General features: G+C 34.9%; 1 protein-coding gene across 4 annotated transcripts in view; it reads right to left on the reverse strand.

The window, feature by feature from the left end:
* Positions 1-21,590, reverse strand: part of LOC126824005 (protein CASP) — a 139,677-nt gene that overhangs the window by 29,981 nt on the left and 88,106 nt on the right. For all 4 annotated transcript variants that reach the window (XR_007681437.1, XM_050553088.1, XM_050553086.2 and 1 more), the window contains exons 8-12: positions 14,733-14,781; positions 14,303-14,473; positions 11,039-11,113; positions 2,575-2,681; positions 1,757-1,890 (exon numbers count right to left, since the gene is read on the reverse strand). Coding sequence is in view for 3 of the 4 variants with exons in the window: in XM_050553088.1 (XP_050409045.1) it covers positions 1,757-1,890; positions 2,575-2,681; positions 11,039-11,113; positions 14,303-14,473; positions 14,733-14,781 (536 nt within the window). In the remaining variant the exon portion in view is untranslated. The remainder of the gene's footprint in view (positions 1-1,756; positions 1,891-2,574; positions 2,682-11,038; positions 11,114-14,302; positions 14,474-14,732; positions 14,782-21,590) is intronic.

Here is a 21,590-nt window from a genome sequence, read left to right on the forward strand (position 1 = left end):
CGAACTGGGCTAATGAAGACGGGGCGGTGTTGAATAATTGACTGCTAATGAAGTAAACAGATGTAAACCTAACACTTGGGGAAAGTAAACCCAACACTAATTAATTACTCGACACCACATGGGGAAAGTAAACCCTACACTAATTAATTACTAGACACCACTTGGGGAAAGTAAACCCTACACTAATTAATTACTCGACACCACTTGGGGAAAGTAAACCCAACACTAATTAATTACTCGACACCACTCGGGGAAAGTAAACCCAACACTAATTAATTACTCGACACCACTTGGGGAAAGTAAATTAAACACTAATCAATTACTCGACACCACTTTGGGAAAGTAAATTAAACACTAATCAATTACTCGACACCACTTGGGGAAAGTAAACAGTTGTAAACCCAACACTAATTAATTACTTGACACCACTTGGGGAAAGTAAACAGTTTCCAACCCAACACTTATTATCTAATCTCGAGGGACCATTTTAAATTACGCGACAGTAGAAACGAAATATTTTTCAATGATTCTTCAGAGTACCCTGGAGTAGCATGCTATCTGGACCACTCAGCGCTATACAAATTGATTTTTATTATCATTTTCTCAACAAATTTGAACAATTTTAGCCAACAATCGTTTGAAACTAAACATTAAATACAGAAACTCCCACTAAAGCAGAACAACTACATGATACCCAAAAGTTGCAGTGAAATATAACCCATATAACATTATTAGACCCTCAAAAAATAAATTTCCAGAACCTTGATATTTTTTTTTTTTTTACTTCATTTGCTGTGTTTGTTGTTTTAGAGAAGAAATCATTGCTATAAGGCGTTGATGAACTGAAAACCAATCCAGCAGCAAAATTTTCTGCTTTTTTTTTGTTTTTGCAATAAATGTGAACATATCTTGTTGTCATAGAAACCATGATAATATTCTCCCACTAGTTGAATTATAGATAATACAGTCAAACCTGGCTAAACCGACAGATCAATATTATTATTATTATTGATTTACTAATTGACTGATTGATTTTTATAGCTTAACATTACGACTACGAGTTATTTCTAATCCCTGAACAAATATAGATTTTACATATATCTGTTTTGAAACCGAAATGTCATTTTAAGATAAACTTGACATACCAGTTTCGCTTGATTGTTCCAGTGTGGACAATGGACATCAATATTATACTGTCCTCAGTTAAAATAGTTATGTGTGGGGGGGGAAAGTTTTAATCAATCTCAAATGTTATTGAAACCAGCTAATCTCTCTAAATCTTTAGAGTTAGCTCAAATTGATCTACCCTTCCTCATTTTTACCAATTGCTATTTAGCATTGAAACCAGCTAACATTTCTGCGGAGAGATGTTTTTCATTGCTTGAGACAGGTTCACAAGCCTGGAAATAAGGTACCTGTCACAGACAATGTCAGACACAGATTCAGGCTTTGTCAGGCACTAAACCTCTGGTGCCTGTCATTTTGTCCGGCACTGATTTGTTTTTTTTATTGGTATTATTAATACATGTCCAGCACTAAGTTGAAAATTTCCGGTACTATTTCACAACTGCCTTACATTTTTTCAGGTACAAATAAAACCATTATTTCCAGGCCTACAGGTTCATTAAAATTTCAGGCCTTTAGATCTATGTACCCTAAATGATTTTCATCTATCGTTATTTATCATCGATTTAGCCAAGTTTGATTATATTATAAACCATGAAAATATAAGTTCCTCTTTATTCACCACACTAACCTGTGACTTCTGTGTTGTTAACTTTCAACGTCGTATTCTCCGATTGTAAAGCTTTATTTTTCTCCAATAACAAAACTTCTAAAGATTTGCCTTTCCCTTCTTCCTTGCTACTAAATTCTATTGATTTTAGAACGCTGGAAAAAAAAATTAAAAAAATTTAAAATCCAAGTTGAACAACCCTCTGCTTTCCAGTGAGCTTTATCAAGTGGTTGTGATTAAAACCAAAAGGCATTGTTGATAGCTTGTGACAGGTTCATTAAAATTACAGGCCTAGCTTCATCAAATTGAGGTCATGAATGGCCGATTCTGGTCAGACACGAACTGTTCACAAAAAGAGAAGAGATAATACAACAGGCTTATTAAACCATCATAGATTATATTTTAGATGGTCATGTGGAAGAGATGGAGTTTAACTTCCACACGACATAAACTACGCCATTTCGTTTTAACATATGGTTCAATTTTCTGTCGATGATTCACTTGCGCAGCGTAGGGGTTTTTAGCAGTGGAAGAGGTTTGAAACATTTACAGACGGCCTACTCTTATATCGATTTCCAACTGTCAAGGGATCTTTTACATGCACACCACTATATACACATGAGACCTCAGTTTTTCGTCCCTTCCGAACGACTAGACAGCTGTCCTTGTCGCGCCCTCCGTCCTGCACAATTGACAAGGGGGAAACCCCGCCGGTAAATCCCAATGACCTTTCTTGACCAATGCAGTGATCGGACACGCGACCTCGAGGCTAGTGAGTCAGCGTCTTACTCACTTAGCCACCGTGGCTCCCCCTGGTATGAATGAAATGATATATTTACTTGAGTTCACGTTTCACTTCCTCATAATCGTCTTGTGTTCGAAGCTTTTCTTCTAAAACCTGCAAAGCCTTTGTCTTAGATAAAAGTTCTTCTTCTAGTGCCGAGACCTAAAATAAACAAATATTACATCTATAGATAATGGCTTCCAAGACAAAAGAAATTTGAACAATACATATGCAATCTGAACTCTAACCAAAAGATTTTGAACAAAGTCTGTAATGTTTCAAAGACCGAAATTTCAGTACAATGCAAGATTTAGAACAAAATACAGCATTGAAAATTATGCATGTACGCTTTATAAGCTACACGATTCGAACAATTAATTATTGAATTTCAATCAATATTCGTCATCACAGTTATTGATATTTTCAAACACAAACGGTGAATAATCAATCGGTTATTCAATACAAGTTCTTCTTTTATTCAATAATTCAAAGTATTGATTGACAGGGATCGATGATGGGTAATCTACATCTCATATAGTTAAAGAGAGGGGGTGTTTAACGTCCACTCGACATGAACTCTGTCATTTCTGGACTAACATATGGTTCAATAGTATTTCTATAATTCGCGGGCATGTAGGGGTCTTTAGCAGTGGGAGGAAACTGGAGGAGTCGGCGAAAACCCACAAGGTTGGACAGGCGACTTTACTCCTTGTCACATACAAGTGGGAAATGAAATGAAATGAAATGGGATTTAACGTCCTACTGTTCTGCTACTATGCTGGGCTAATGAAGACGGGCATACGCCATACAGTGTGCTATGAGGGAAATTTTGCCCGGGCAGTGGCACTATCGCCTACTCTTATATCGAATTCCAACTGCCAAGGGATCTTTTACGTGCATTCCAATGTATACACAGGACCTCGGTTTTTCGTCTCATCCGAAGGACTAGACAGCTTTCCTTGTCAGGCCCTCCGTCCTGCATCACTGACAAGGGGAAACCACGCCGGAAAAACTGGATGAACTTTCTCGGCCAATGCAGGGATCGAACACCCGACCTCCAGGCTAGCGAGCAAGCGTCTAACCCACTTAGCCACCGTGATCCCCACATACAAGTGGGAAATCGAAACCATGCCAATTGTCTCAGTGATGTGAAGAATACGTTAAACCCAGGATTCCTAATCCATTTTGAAATGAACAAGCCAGAATTGGGTTAAATGAGGTCCCGGTAGGAAATGGGTTAATTATAAGCTTCCATTCCCTTTAATATAACGAGACTTCCACAAAAATAATTCTTGGTAATTCGTTATGCAGAATTTCTCTCTCTCCCTTTAATACATGTACAATAACCAAGATATCAGGATGTCAATTAACCATGTGTAATCTTCTCTTAATCATTGGCTCATATTACCCTCTTTCACAATGTTAACATTTGTACACAATAATTTATCGACAACCCTTATATATCTTTCTGCCAATAGAATAAACACCCGGCTTCATATATTTTAAACCTACGCACAATATTATTTCTTTTTTGTCATTTGAATAGGCCCTATTTACTGTAGTCTTCGAATTGTTTTTTCTTCTTCTATTTCTCTTTAAATGAAATGAAATGGGGTTTAACGTCCTACTCTTCTGCTCCTACTGGGCTAATGAAGATGGGCATACGCATAATATTAATTCTTCTTTGTTATTTAAACAGGCCCTATTTACTGCAGTCATCAAATTGTTTTTTCTTCTTCTTTTTGTGGTTAATTGCTCCTACTAGGCTAATGAAGATGGGCATCTGCCATACAGTGTGCTATGAGGGAAATTTTGCAAGATCTTTTACGTGCACGCCAATGTATACACAGGACCTCGGTTTTTCGTCTATCTGAACGACTAGACAGCTGTCCTTGTCAGGCCCCCCGTTCTGCACCACTGACGAGAAGAAACCACGTCGGAAAATATTTGTGATATCACAGACAAGTCGTCTTATTTTATTATGCTTAGCCCCCTGCAGGGTTCTTTCCTGTGGGAGTAAACCAGGTTGAGAACGCGCCCATATCTTCAAACCACAAGCACTCACACCAGGGATCAAATCTACGACCGCACGCCAGAGGTGACCGGCCAACTAGATAATGAAGCGCGATACTCTAGACCACTAGTACATCACAACCCCCCACCAAATTTTAACTGGAGATAAAATTTATATTCTCGCACATTTGCAGAAATAAATTATAAATTATCTGCAGCCCTTTTCAAATACTCTTCCAAATGTCCAGAATTCATAAATACACAGGTCACATTGCATGGAGTAAAATCACTGTTTATTACTCGGCAACAGCAATCGTATTCCATATAATTGATAAAGTCTGTCATTGAGTCGACTGGCCCGGTTTTGAATCCCCGGTTGTACGTGGCAAGGAGTAGGGTCGCCTGTCCAACCTCGTGGATTTTCTCCGGGGCCTCCGGTTTCCCCCCACTGCTAGAGACCCCTAAGCGCAAGCGAATTATGTAAATAAAATTAAACCATATGTTAGTCCCGAAATGTCCTAGTTTGTGTCGAGTGGACGTTAAACCCCATTTCTCTCTCTCTCCATATAATTGATAAAGGCAAGAAACATCTAGTCGAAACATCGATCCATAATGAACAGTAATTGTACTCCATAGATATATATCCTGTGTATTTACAGACTGTATCCATTACTTGAGAATGACCAGAGAATCCTAGCGGCAACATCACTTATTCTTGGAACTTAACGGCTAGCCCCAGAAATATCACTCGCTCATAAACAGTAAATTGTATTCTATTGGAATATATCTTGTGTGTTTACAAACTGCATCCATATCTTTAGAATGACTTATGGAAACATTACTTGTTCTTGGGACTTAACGGCAAGTCCCAGAAATATCACTCGCTCATAAACCGTAAATTGTATTCTATTTGTCTTCCCTATATTTCCAGTTTCATTTTTCATTGAAACAATTTATATGAACCTGTGCAAGATTAATTTTAGGCAACAAAATTATTTATCAAGATATTAGCTGACGAACAATGGATAAAAAAACATCAGACTTCTTCAAATTTTTGATTTAAACAAAAATTTACCTCGATAATAATCACAAATTTCACAATAATTTATACAAATAAATCGTACCTTCATCAAAAACTTCAAAAACAATTTCCAAATCATACTCCGAGTCTCACTAACAAAGTCATAAAAAATATAGCTTTTATTTTCTTTCTGACAGACGAACATAGGCTTATTTGATGCCTATCAATAAAACTGCACCAATAGACCTATCGTATATTACATTTCAAACCAATTTGAAAAAATGGAAGGAAAACACTTCTGAGATTTTGTGATTTATAGTTTTGTATTCGCTTGCAGATGCTCATTTAAAATTCACCATAATGACAGCTTATCATTTTTAGCATCTATCTTTACCACGTAATCTATGACAAACTGCACATACCACCATATCAATAATGTCAGAGACAGTTCTACTCGTAGAAACATTTCTAATACATGTACCGAGGAACTCTCGTCTTGAACCCCGTCTTGAACCCCGGATTACGATCTTGACTTGGCTTGTATCATTATTTATTACTGACGGCTTCTTCTCTTAGCTTGTATATACAGATGCCATGAAATTAAGGACTGTCATATAAAAATAACACCCCTCTAAATCAGAAATAGACTGATCCACTCTTCAGCATAAAGAGTCTGGTTATTGGATAATGAAGAATCTATTACACAAAGCGGGTGATTGTTTTATTAACCCAAACAAAATTAACAATGATATCATTATATGTTATCAAAAGTTTAAAAAAAAACAAAAACCAATCCTATATTTTAATCAAACAATGCAGCAGATATGCATTTCAATTTTTGTGGGTTAATTCCCCAAAATTTCGGGGAATAATATATAAAATTATATCAAATCAATTAATTATATATAAGTAGTTTCTGTTTTTAAAAAAGTTTTTCTCTCCGCCCCCACCCCCCACCCGACAACAACAAAAACTAATCCCATCTTTTAGTCAAACAATGCATTAAATCTCTGCCATCCAATAGTCTAGAGAGATGATTACAGACTTGTTAAAGGAGCTAAATCGCTAATACTTGGGACCTAGAAATTGACACACATGGGCCGCAACGCATACAATAATGGAATATGAATGTATATAAACTGATTTACATTCAATCGTTTCTGTTTTTACTTTAATTTCTAATCAGTTATGTTCCGCAAAATATGCAAGAAGTCTCAATCGAATGGCAATCTCTAGCATCTGGTTATTCCAGTCTATGCCGATAGTATTTATTGCGCATGCTCTCCAGATAAGAATATGCCGTCACCGTTTGACAAGACTTGTGGAATATGCCTAGCCTCGTTTTTCGAGTCCCTTATTACAAATAGCGCTGAAACGCATTATGGTACACGATTCGTGTACCAATTGTAAAATATTTATTTTATTTTAAATATTGGATATCAGAAGGCCATCTTTTCCCGGTAAGATCACAACATCAATGTTGTTATAAACCGACAAATAATTTGTTTTTTCAATGTCAAAGATTTTGGATAATATTGAGTTAGATACTTAGCTACTTGAAGTTAATAAATGTCTAATCAATAGTTTATATAACATATGCAGATTTAGCTCTTGCATAATGTATCTTTAAATTTGGGTAACATGTCCTTTAAAAAAAAAAAAATACTGATACACCTAGTGACACTACACGCTTCCTGGAGGATATCAATAACTTATGTTCTTAACAAAAATATTCCTAATTAAAAAATAGTAACAAAATTACACAAAGGTTTTATATTTTAAATAATTAGAATAACTATGAAAAGTTCAATTCGCAAAAAATCTAAGTTTGAACCAAAATTGATTTTGTATCCAGCGTTGGGGATTCTAATTAAAGGAGATCAATAGATCCATATATGTATAATTATATCTTGGTGTCTGTGGCACTAATATGTCTAATCGTTAGTGATTACAGTGGAGACGAACAATGTTATTCATTATATCTAATAGTTAACACAACATCCATACCATGTTGTCATATAGATTATATTGATAAAACACACCTACATGGTAAACATACTCAAACAGAGAGAGAGAGAGAGAACGAGAGAGAGAGAGAAAGAGAGAGAGAGAGAGATCCACTTGACACAAATTAGGTCATTTTGGGACGGACATGGGTTTTTAGCAGTGGGAGGAAACAGGAGGACCTGTGGAAAACCCACAATGTTGGACAGGTGACACTACTCCTTGTTAAGGACAAGTGGGGAATCAAAACCATGCTAATTGACTCAATGATCCAACAGGCATATGTTAACCATTCTGCTGTAGTGCCACTGTCTGGGTAGAATTTCCCTCATAGCACACTGCATGGTGTATGCCTGTATTCATTAGCCCTGTTGGAGCAGATCAGTAGGACGTTAGTAAACCTAATTTCATTTCATTTTCACAATTCTGTCAATTCAGAACATTCTGGATATACACTTGAGCACCCCCACAGTAACAGGAATGCAGCAAATAACATACAGTTCAAATTTTTTTCGACAAAGAATTCTTTGAGGATGGCATAATCTCCCACACAAATCTAAAATTTCTAAAATTCCCATCCATTTTCAAAATCAATTTCCTCATATTTTCTTTTTTTTTTTATCTTATCACATTTATCTTCCATTTTGTTTTTTGTTTAAAAAAAAAAAAAAAAAATATAGCAACATATAAATGTACAGATAGAACTGGCATGGAAATTTCGACAAGGACATGTCACATAAAAACAACAGAAAAAAAAATATAAAAATAATCCTTTTTCTTTCAAGAGAAAAAAAATAATCTATGAAGGGCGTGATAAGACAGAGTTCAAATCTTTTTATAAATAGTTAATATCTCCGACCACGAATCATTGTTCCATTGTTCTCCATTTAATAATGACTTTAAGAATGAGAACGCGAGGGAATAAAGAAAACATGTGCTTCCTTAACGAAGTTTATATCACACTTAGAAACCATTTAATCATCCAATTAAAAACAATTGTTTCAAAAATAATTTATGTTATAAAAGATGTATGACTTGAAAATGAGATGACACATTTTATTGTTTTCTGCAGAACTGTCTTTATTGCCATCGGCACGTTTTGATTCAAAGCCAATGAAATTTAACCTTATAATTGTAATAATATCTTTTAGTTTTAAGACCTATAATGAGAGATATATCCTATTTACTTGCATTCTATCATATTCTATACAAATTTAATCCTATTTCAAGAAAGGTTATGGCAGATTTTTTTAATACCGAAGAGGTGTGTTCTATCTTCTTAGCTAAATAATTCACTTGTTTTTTTTTTTCTCTCTCCACTTTTTAAATTTTTGTTTCTACATTAGTTTTAGTCATCAACATATTTTCTATTATTACGTACATGTAGTGGAAACTCCATCATGATACACACGTTTCTTGTTCGTTAAAAAATCAGTAAATATAAGTTCAAAGGGAAATGATCATTAGTAAAAATACAATAGTACAAAAAAAATTAATTATTTTCGGTTTAAAAAACAGATGTTTGCATTAATTAATAGAATTCTTTCAGCCTATATCGTAAAAATAAAATTACAGATTCAAAACTTTATGAAATTCGTTAAAAGGAAAGAATACAAGACTCAGGCTTGGCAAAAATGATTTTAGTTGTGAGAGAGAGAGAAATGGGGTTTAACGTCCACTGGACACAAACTAGGTCATTTCGGGACTAACATATGGTATAATTTTATTTCAATAATTCGCTTGCGCATAGGGGTCTGAAAGGACTGACCAAAAATTGTTCAAAATCATCAGGTTGTTTCATCTCATTTACCTAAACACTCTGTACATTTAAAATCAATCAGTGGATAACTGTAGCTTCTACAGTGTTCACAAGGAGTAGTGAACTGACGCATAGATAGACAGACCAACTGACAACATTTCCATAAAAACTCAATAAGTCAAGAAAAGAAAGAATTCCCTGAACAATTACCAATAAAGAGACAATCGCATGTCGTCAAGAAATTGGACAGCTAAAAGCAGTTTTAGCCAGGGACGTGAAGAAATCGATAAGATTGTAATGAATCGAACTCCAAGGGGAGTAACCACCAGACATTTTTCTTAACTAAACATAATGACTAAAGACCACAAAATAAGCCGCTGTCAAAATATTGAAATTGCTCTCCAATCAAAACAGATTACAACCTTAAAGTTTCAAATTCAGTGGAAAGAAATCTTAGAATGACATTATTAACAGATAAATATCAAATTGTGCTGAAACGTATTAATATTGTCAAGATAAAGTCATCTGAATAATTTATTACTTTATGACATGAGAGAGAGAGAGAGAGAGATGGGGTTTAACCTCCACTCGACACAAACTAGGTCATTTCGGGACTAACACATAGTTCAATTTTATTTCAATAATTCGCTTGTGCATCAGGGTCTTTAGCAGTGGGAGGAAACCGGAGGAGTCGGCAAAAACTCACGAGGTTGGTCAGGCAACTCTACTCCTTGTCACGTACAAGTGGGAAATCGAAACCATGCCACTTGACTCAATGACAGACCTTCTGATACAATGTTAACCATTTGGCCTCTTCCCACCCCCACTCTATCAAAACCCCATTGCAAACCACATTTGATATTAAATTCAATACTATGCATGAATGCACAAATAAAGAAATTTCTATATCGTGTTCACAGTAAAATTAAATATATAAATATAATATGGTGTTATCTGTAACCATCAAGACATTTCAAGTATTTTCGATATTAAATATTTATACTGATGCTAAAGGCATCGAAGTCAAATATTGCAAAAAGATTAAAATAGAAAATCTGAACAGAGCTAAAACTTCTATGCGAGAGAGATAGAAATGGGGTTTAATGTCCGCTTGACACAAACTAGGTCATTTCCGGACTAACATATGGTTCAATTTTATTTCAATAATTCACTTGTGCATAGGGGTCTTTTAGCAGTGGGAGAAAACCGGAGGCGGCCCTAATACTTGTTACATATAACCAGGGAATCAAAACCATGGCAGTTGACAAACATCTATGATTTATGACAAAATAAAATAAAATAAAGGTATTTTCTCAAAGCCGGTTTGTTTTGCTACAAAGATCACTTTTATTTTTAATTCTGTAAGGGAACTGCGATGGTCAAGGGTTAAGGAGAACTGAGGTGGTCATGGGTAAAGGAAACAGGTGGTTAAGGCTTGGGTGACCAAGGTTTAAGGGAACCGGGGTGACCAAGGTTTAAGGGAACAGGGGTGACCAAGGTTTAAGGGAACGGGAGTGACCAAGGTTTAAGGGAACAGGGGTGAACAAGGTTTAAGGGAACAGGGGTGACCAAGTATAAGGGAACAGGGGTGACCAAGTATAAGGGAACAGGGGTGACCAAGTATAAGGGAACAGGGGTGACCAAGTTGAAGGAAACAGGGGTGACCGAGTATAAGGGAACAGGGGTGACCAAGGTTTAACCGAACTTTTGTATATACCATACCTGTGAAGCCGTGGACTCCCGCAATTTGTTTAATGATGCCTGTAGTCTCTGGACGTCCTCTACCAATTGGGCGATCTGTAAACAGATAAATAAACCAACATCATTAAATAAAATATTATAACCAGGACACCCCCTATTGATCGAAGTCCATTGGTATAGAAATAACCAACATTAGCTATTAAATCATAAAGAAACTGACAAATTATTGTGTTCAGGAAGTTAAGTATAAATGTTAAACTATAATTATTGATAAACACACGACCGATGGAAATAATTACAACTAGTAACGCGTGTTTCCTGATCAATAATATACCGCTGGCGTTTAATCCGGCAAAATGGCTTTTGATTGCCATTAAAAGCTTTAATTCCATTCACTGTCGGAGTCTACATGCGTGCCGTCGACACATAACTTAACTGTACTAATGGCGATTGACAGTGTGTATTGATGTTATTGTGTTTCTTGGCGATCTACGAGTCAAATCTATCTATTCTCAATCAATCACCCGATCACCGATCGATCAGAAATAATCAAAAACTAATGACAATGATTAAATGAGGAATGGGTGCGGTGTACATTAGTTTCCATGGCAACAGGAAAATTATTAAGATAAGTAGCCAATCAATCAGTGATCAATAAGTGATGATGTCAGGGAAAGCCATTGACAGGGAAAAGTTCAAAAGGAAGACGTCCATTTTTGCTGACAATAAGTTTGTTTGTTCTTTCTCGCTGACATTTAGTGTAATGACAATGATAAACTTATTATCTGTATCCATCCGTCTTATTGAAAATCGCAAGTTTTAGAAATAAAAATTCAATCAATAAATTGATATGAAAAGGGTTTTAACGTCCTACTGTTCTGCTCTGTCTGGGCTAATGAAGACAGGCATTTTGCCTGGGCAGTGGCATTATGAACTATTATTTTATCGAATTCCAACTGCCAAGGGATCTTTTATGTGCATACTAATGTATACACAGGATCTCGGTTTTTCATCCCATCCGATCGACTAGACAGCTGTCCTCGTTAGGTCTGCTGTCCTACACCACTGACAAGAGGAAACCACGCCGGAAAATCATGATGAACTTTCTCGGCCAATACAGTGTGCTATGACGAAATTTTGCCCAGGCAGCGGCACTATGGCCTACTCTTATATCGAATTAAAACTGCTAAGGTATCTTATACGTGCACGCCAATGTATACTCGGGACATAAATTGATACATAAATCATTAGTGACGTTAGGAAAAAAGAAAATACGAAAAATATGTCCGTCTGTTAGGGAAGACAAGAATTAGCTCAATTAGAGTGAATAGCTGGTGATCATTATACAAAAGAACATGGCTGACAAATGCCAATCAATGTTCCGAAACCTATCGTTATCGTCCAATATTGATTCTACTCATAATTCAATCAATACAGCCATATATAAAATGGGTTAGTTTGACATGCACGCATCATAACATAAGTATTGTCTTTTTTAAATATTCCATTTTTTGCGTAATCAAAATGTTATCTTTCTACAAGTATTTTTCTCATTAGCGTCGATCGAAATCACCAAATTCTACGCAAAAAGAAATTGAAAAGTGGGCATGCAGTTATATAGATCATTATTATTCTTTTTAATATTTAACCACACCAATATCTCTCCGACGAATAATTATTACTTTCCTCTCAAGAAAAACATTGGCGCTTAATCGAATATTGATGTCATTAAAGTTCTAATTGTAGTGGCCTCGGCAGGATCGTTATAAGCAGATTAAAATGATCGAAATATCCAAATAATCTGTTTTTTTATCTATATCGACGCTATTCTTTGTAAAGAAAATATATTATCTCACTGAAACAAAGTAATGTATTAAAGCGATCAATGATATTGAATTTGAACATTCATTATTCATTCCATAAGTCCACACAATAAGATGCGATTTTATAAGAAAATCAATTTAAATTACACCAACAAGTATATAATTGATTACGTTATGCATACAACCAATAATTCTTTTTATTGTCTGAACAAGCCGTTTTTTGTGTAAACTATAAAATTTCATGCATAGAATAGTTTCCCTGTAAAAACTATGAGCTAGTGTTAAATATTGTCTTACACTCTTGTAGACGTATTTTAGGTTTTCTTTGTAGATGTATTTTAGGTTTTGTTTTTATAAACTATGTCATTAGATGAAGAAAACAGTTTTTCCGATAAAAAATACGAGGTAAAGAAACGGGTCATATGTTGTCTTAGTACATATATACCAGTAGAAATTAAATGAAATGGATTTTAATGTCTTACTGTTCTGCTCTGACTGGGCTAATGAAGATGGGCAATTTGCCTGGGCAGCGGCATTTTGAACTATTATTATATCGAATTCCAACTGCCAAGGGATCTTTTATGTGCATACTAATGTATACACGGGATCTTGGTTTTTCATCTCATCCAATCGACTAGACAGCTGTCCTTGTTAGGCCTGCTGTCCTGCACCACTGACAAGGGGAAACCACGTCGGAAAATCGTGATGAGCTTTCTCGGCCAATGCAGGGATCGAATATACCAGTAAAAAGTCTTATCTATATATGAGGCATTGATCAGGGAGAAGATGACCAGCCCTTTCTTCTCAGAACAGCGGATTTTAACACCATGATTTTTGGGGGTTTTTTTTAAATGACTTTTTTTAACATGTGTTTACCCTTTTTGTTAACAGAGGAGAACAGTCGGACGTTAAACCCCCATTTCATTTCATTTCCTTTTTATTATATTACTCTTAATCAAATTCCGACTGTGAAGGGTCTTTTACAGGCATCCTGAGGTGTCCATGAGCAGACCTTGAATTTTGATACCAATCCGAATTTATCTCCGAGACAGGACATGAAGGGATGCAAAATCAAGACACTTTCTAATCGCTAATACAGTGACATACCACTTGATTGTCGCTCCCTATTTTGCCCAATCTGATTAAAACACAGATCCTGTTTCGTTTCGTTTTTTATAGTTCAAAATTTCGTTTTACTTGTCTTTACTACACTAGGATCTGGAAGAGTTGTTATCACTGATGTGTTCTGAATGGTGTGAGGGCTTAGCCAATGAAACGGCTCGTTTTGCATGGAACTGTGGGTAATCAGATTGTATTTTGCCCAGGTTGGAAGTCAAAGGGGCTAAAGTCTAGTTAAAACGTTGACAATGTCAGTTTGGAAGTCAAAACTTTAAAAAACAAATGGTCTAACAAATGGTCATTTCAATCTACGATAAAAGGAGATGCTATAGTCGTAATTTACCTCTTTCTCTTTGGCAGCAAGTTCCACCTCTAAGTTGGAGCGTTTTAGAATATCAATAGCCTGCTCCATGTCGCTGGATTGATGCGTCTGCTCTGCCTCACTTTGATTTCTGGTGGCTGAGGTAAACTGGATACGAAGCTGTTCTACTTCACGTTCTGCAGCTGCTGCCCTCTGAAATAACGCAACAAAAACTTTTTATTTATCAAGTTGATATATTTTTCAAGTTTTACAAGGACATTTTTTGTGGAGTTTTAGCGCTACAGAAATGAATATTTTTTATTATCATTAAAAGAAATCATCCGCTTTTCACATTAAATAATTTGGCAATAGTATGATTTAAACTTTTTTTCATTTCAAAACATTGCTCACTAAAATAAATTTTAAGAATAACATTCCCCCCCGCACCCCTGCAATTAAAGATTCAATTTACCTCATTGGCCCGTTCTAGATCAGCCATGACCATTTCCATTTCATCGGATCTGAAGAATTAAATAAAATCAATTTTATCTAAAAGTAAATCAATATTCCATAAATTTATACAAACTCAGTGCCAGACTTTGCAAATTTGATGTTGTAGTATTTTCAAACAAAGATCAAATTTGAAGTTACAGTATTAAACAAAGATTAAACCAAATTTGATGTTGCTGTATTTTCAAACAAAGATTAAACCAAATTTGATGTTGCTGTATTTTCAAACCAAGATTAAACCAAATTTGAAGTTGCAGTATTTTCAAACAAAGATTGAATCAAATTTGATGTCCAAATATTTTCAAACAAAGATTGAACTAAATTTGATGTCACTTATAGATTTCCAAACAATTTTTGAACCAAATTTGTTGTTCAAGTATTTTCAACTAATGAGTGAACCAAATTTGATGTCACTCATAGATTTCCAAACAATTTTTTAACCAAATTTGTTGTTCAAATATTTCCAAACAATTTTTGAACCAAATTTGATGTCCAAATATTTTCAAAGATTGAATCAAATTTGATGTCACTTTTGAACCAAATTTGTTGTTCAAATATTTTCAACTAATGAGTGAACCAAATTTGATGTTTCAGAATTTTTTTTAAAACAAATATGGAATCAAACAATGAAAAAAAAAAAAAAAAAAAAAAAATGAATTATCGACTCTCAAGGGATAAAAAATTGATATCAAAGAAATTCCATAATATTTTACAACCCAAAATCCTTACCACGTCATTTGTCAAATTTTAAATTTCGCTTGTTTTTGTTCAAACCCGATTAACTCCCTTTTAGCGTTGTCCCCCACTGAGTATCTTGTTATTTTTAATGAATTCCAGAATATCCAATACAATTAGCCTTGTCTACCATAAAACCTAAAAGGCTATCAAAATATTTTCCTAAATACAATGAAACAGATCTAGCATTATGGCATCCACGTAAATCAATTCCGTTTTATTATGATATATTATCCGTGTCTATATAGATCTCGAAAGCAGAAAGCTAGAGATATTAGCTTTAAAACAATCCCTAAAAAATATCCGTTAAAATTCAATAAGTCTTTTATGGATCTTTGTCACTCTCATGCATCCATTAAGGATATCTGTAGCATGTTATTTATAGGTCTTGTGTCTTTATCATGAAATTGATTTTGGACATTAACCATCCCTACCATAAAAACTTATTTTACATTTAAAGTGACCTTCTAAATGTCACTGAGAGTGAGATGCGTGCTACAAAGGTTAGTTTAAGTCTCGGTATCTCTGTCTCTCTCTTTATGAGAACTTCAATGTAATGGTATACAGTGTCTACATCCTGCACCTTTAAATATTTTTCTCAATATATTAATTAACACTTAACCAAACTGACAACTTTGAAATAAATTAATGGTGGATTTTATTATCGGGTGTAAAACTCTTATGATGTAAACGTATCTAGACAGCGTAGGCTCCATTTTATTTTCAAGTACTGAGTCTGATTTATATTCTGTTTAAACTTTTTTACCAATTTATGGATAATGAAGAAGAAAAGCAACTCATCAGCTATCTAATTTGAATTACATATATCCACTTCCTTTCGGGAGATCATAATTCAAAGAGATACAGCGTGCCTAGTTTAATGTAACCCTTTCTCACAATGTCACACAAGACATCAACTTAAATGAAAATTAATTTGCGTAGATGTCAAATGAACTGATATAATATTTTATCAATGATTAAGTGAAATCTCCACATTATCAGCCTAATAAAATACAAGTTGAGCTGAGCCTATCATCTAGATGTGAATTTAATGCACTGCATATCACATTTATTTGTCCATAACGTTCTAGTATTATCTAATTATACTGTGGATACAGTCTTACAGATTGAATATCAGAACTCAATAACTTTTATCGCGTTTGCGAGTTTAAATAAGATAACTGTGATCTGGTTAACGAGCAGTAAAAGATGAAATCAACCATTAGGCACCAGTCTTTGTTCAGCCTGGTCTGTTATTTGATCATTATGGACAATGATAACAAAATAACATTTAGGAAGAGTTAATAATGAACCGACAATATAAATTATTTGCTATGTGAGTATGCCAATACAAAAACAAAACAAATAAGAAATTATTTATATATGGTCTTTTAGAAAGAGTCCAGCATTTTTTTTTTTACAGCATACCCTACCATCTGCATTACACCCCTTACAACTTATGAGAGAGAGAGAGAGAGAGAGAGAGAGAGTTGTATATGATGATTTAGAAAAATTAAGCAAATGACTTTGTTAACCTGATAATGTGTTACTAAGAAACAGTTGATTTTTGAGAATCATGTACCCCAGGATTTGCATTCCAATCCTATTCCCCGTTCTTGACTGTCTGGAGAAACTCCAGAGAATTTATCAATCAGTCAATTTACATTCCATACAAATAGAATTCCAAAGAATACAACTAAATACAATTTATATGAATTAATACCAGTTAAATTTATAGATTTTTTTTTATGTGTAAATACACTTAAAATTATTTCTAAAAGTTGGAAAACACACTAAAATCTAATTGAAGTAAATATCAGAAATAACTAGAATTTTTTCTAAAAGTTGGAAAACACACTAAAATCTAATTGAAGTAAATAACAGAAATAACTAGAATTTGTTTGGCTTCTAGTTCGACCCCATGCTAACGTTTAGTATATAAAACATTTAATAGCATGGATTTAGCTGTTAAAGTTATCAAAAATCATTGAAAATCAATATACTTGTTCGTCTCAAGACCTTAATCTCTGTGTATAAGTTTAAAGTCAATAAGATATTAAATTCAGCCTCTAGAGTGTCCACAAGACTTTTCAAAGTGATCAAGGGCCATAACTCTGGCAGTAGTTATCAATTATCCTTAAAATCAATAGGCTTCTTCATCTCATGATCTTAAACACCGTGCATATATATAAATTGTGTCCGCCAGACCGATGGAGACGATGACAATATATGACCACATTCCAATGTGGGCATATAAAAATTAGATTTAAAATTTGGTAAAACAAATTGACTGGATGACAAAGTTTGGAAGAGAAAGCACCAGTGTGCCCCTGAATGGTTTAAAAAAAAAAATCTCAAGGTTCCATTTGGCTCGAGGGCAAGTGAGAAAATATTTGGTACATAATCAATGTGTCTTTTGTTTTTCCTTAATAGCCTACTAAAACATATCAGACTCAGTGAATCGTAAATCTACCCATCCCGTTGAGAAAATTCCTCGATTATTCACGAAAGTGATTTAGAAGTGATTTAGTTAAATGGTTTTTTGTTTAGCATTATTTAGTAGGAATATTGGGTGTGTGTGAACAGTATTACAATATTGTCATCAGTGACTTAAAGGGCCAAACACAATTATATTTTGAAGAATAAAGCTGTTTATTTTAGTGTTAGAAGCCCTTAAATTCCTTTACGTTAGGGCCGAGCACTTAACTCAACATACGCGATACATTTTCAAAACAACTTAAACTTGGAAGCTATAAAATACAGTGTTTGGATAAAATCAGACTTTTATTTTATAAAAATAATGTGTAGTTGAAATTTACCTTTCGTTATCAAGTACAGCACGTGGGTCATGCACTGAAAAGATCTTTAAAGGAACCGCAATAGATTATCAGGTCACCCAACGAAAAAAACTGACCCGAAATCGTAAACGAGTTATGCATCCAGATAAGCATTTTTGAAGTTCACGTCCAAACGACTCAATATTTTGAGCTGAAATATTTAGAAAAGATAAAAATACACCATTCCTCTATATTTTGCCCCTTAAATTTTATACGTCCACAGACTTTGATTTTCGAGACTCTGTTAAAATCGGGATTGTCCCTTTAAAAACTATTAATAATCATCAAGTCTGATTGCAACATCTTCATCCCCTGTCCCCACGATTCATCAACCCACGACAGCTGACCGTCACTGACATATGTCAAAGTAGAAGGTGACTTCTCTCTCTGAATGGTAATATATAACAAAGTAATTAGATGAATAGTCAGACATTGAGATGACTTGCTAGACTGCCTCGGGCCACATATACATTAAATATTTCAAAACACAGCAATAAAACTTACAACTTCGTCAAATCTATCAAGCTCAAAAACAATTTACCAATCTCTTTAAAATTTGTGTGAATTTTTTTTTTTTTTTTTTTTCCACCCATTGTTATACTTTATCCTGGTTATGGTACTGTTGATCAGGTGCAAAAATAAAATCAAATGTCCAACTTTTCTGCACAACTGGGTTAATGTGAGGGAGAGAGGAGATTTAACGTCTACTCGACACAAACTATGTCATTTTGGGACTAAGATATGGTTCAATTTTACTTCAATAATTCGGTTGCACGTAGGGGTCTTTTAGCAGTGGGAGGAAACCGGAGGACCCGGAGAAAACCCATGAGATTGACTCACGTACAACCAGGGAATCAAAACCACGGCAGTTGACTAAATGACAGACTTTATGATACAACACGCATGTGCTAACCAATCGAACATCCAACCTCAAACAGAGCTAATGAAGACATGCATTATGATTTTTAGTATGCTAACACAGAGAAATTTTGACTTGATATATTTCACATATTCGAATTCCAAATGTCAATGGACCTCAATTTTTCATCTCATCTGAACTGTTTCTTACCACAATATCAAGCCCACCTTTATTCTAAACCACTGACAAGGGGAAACCACAATAGAAAAAAAGTCCTGAGAGAGAGAGAGAGAGAGAGAGAGAGAGAGAGGTTCAAAATCCACATTTACACAAACTAGCTCGATTCAGTACTAACATATGTTTGAATTTTTATCTCAAAAATTCGCTGATGTGTAGGGGTCTTTAGCCGTGGGAGGAAACGGGAAGACCCTGAGAAAACCCATGAGGTTGGACAGGTGACCCTACTCCTTGTCACATAACAGAGTGGGAATAAAGAGCGAGAGAGAGAAATGGGGTTTAACATCCACTTGACACAAACTAGGTCATTTCGGGACTAACATATGGTTTAATTTTATTTCAATAATTCGCTTGCGCGTAGGGGTCTTTAGCAGTGGGGTGAATCCGGAGGACCCGGAGAAAACCCACGAGATTGGACAGGCGACCCTACTCCTTGTCACGTACAACAGGGGATTCGAAACCACGCCAGTTGACTCAATGACAGGCCTTATGATACAGGACGCACGTGCTAACCATTCGACCATCCAACCCCCTGAGTGGGAATAAAACCTTGTCACTTGACTCAATGACAGACCTTATGATCTAAAGTGCATGTTAGACCATATGGCCACCAACCTCCCTCCAGAGAGACAAACAACAGAGATAGCAATATTTAATGACACCTGAAATTCTATTAATTTCTAAAAATATTTTAACTAAATTTCATCATTTCAAATATATAACTAGTTTCATTTCAAGATTAAAAAAAAAAATATTGTCGAAGTATCTTTCACTTTTATCAATTTACCATGAATAATATTGATATCCCGAACCAAAATCAAATGCTCATGTCAATTCCCAAACATTTACTTCTTTCGTTACTAAAAGTGTTTAATATTTTTTTTTTCGGTCCATCAAATACAGTGTTTCAAATATCAAATATGTTTTAGAATTAAATCTGGAAGCCATTTGCTCTCTTGTTATTGATGATGAGCCAACATTAAATAGTGTATGTAGGGCTATTCTCTTCCTTAATTCCACAAATCAAATTCTTTGTCTAAACACAAGTCAACAAAGAGCCGATCAACACCATTGATCGGGCACGGTAAATAACAACTAATTTCACTCACTTACCCTTCTCACACATTGTAATCCGATTGGCTGTAATAGAACCTTAGTTTAATGAGTCTTTACCGATCGTTGTCTGTCTGACAGGGTCGGTCGGTCGGCCATTAGAAACATGTCCTACTAGTTGCCTTACATGAACATCAACTAATCCGAGAGCCAAATTATGGTATTGTCAGCCGACACAAGGTTTAATCAATCACTCAATTACATGGATGTATCCATTGTATTCGTCTTTTGTTCACGTGTCAATACATCATGTCGTCTACAGTGCCTCACTAGATTTATTACAATAAGTACATATGTAAATCATAAAGGATCCTCAACGGCTAATTGATTTAAGATGAAACTCATCTCATTGTCAAAATGTCCTTTTTGTTTCATAACTCTTTGATAATTAAGTGTTCATAGCTACTTTTCAATAAGGAACAATTAACTATAACACATATGTGGAAGGGAAGAAAGCATTATTGTACCTAGGAAAATGTCAAATTTTGTTTTAACCGAATATTTTTATTATTAACCTTAAAACAAGCAGAATGAACACTCCAAGTCAACCATTTAACAGATCTTAAAGATTTTGATTTCAATAATTAACTATAACATATACCCTTGTGTGTGAGAGAGCGAGAAAGAAAGAGAGAGAGAGAGAGAGAGAGAGAGAGAGAGAGAGAGAGAGAGTTTAACATCCACTCCACACAAACTAGGTTATTTCAGGACTAACACACACAGTTGAATTTTTTATTTTTTTTTATTTCAATAATTCACCTTCGCTTAGGGGTCTTTAGCAGTGGGAGGAAACTAAACTAAAATATAGCCCTTTATAAAACTTTGGTTGTTTTAATATATCAAATACATCAATAAGAAACTATGTGCAAACATTTGTGTTTCTGGATCAAAGATATTTCTCATAAACAGTGATTGAAAGTTGAGTAAATTCTTTATACTTAAGTCTGAGAATGCTTTGTGGGTTTGTCGTTTTTGTCTTGTCTGTGGGTTTGTTTTGTGTAATTGGTTGTGTGTGGTGCAGTCCCCCTGCACTTAAAGG

The sequence above is a fragment of the Patella vulgata genome, chromosome 6, assembly GCF_932274485.2.
Source record: "Patella vulgata chromosome 6, xgPatVulg1.2, whole genome shotgun sequence".
Taxonomy (NCBI): Eukaryota; Metazoa; Mollusca; class Gastropoda; family Patellidae; genus Patella; species Patella vulgata.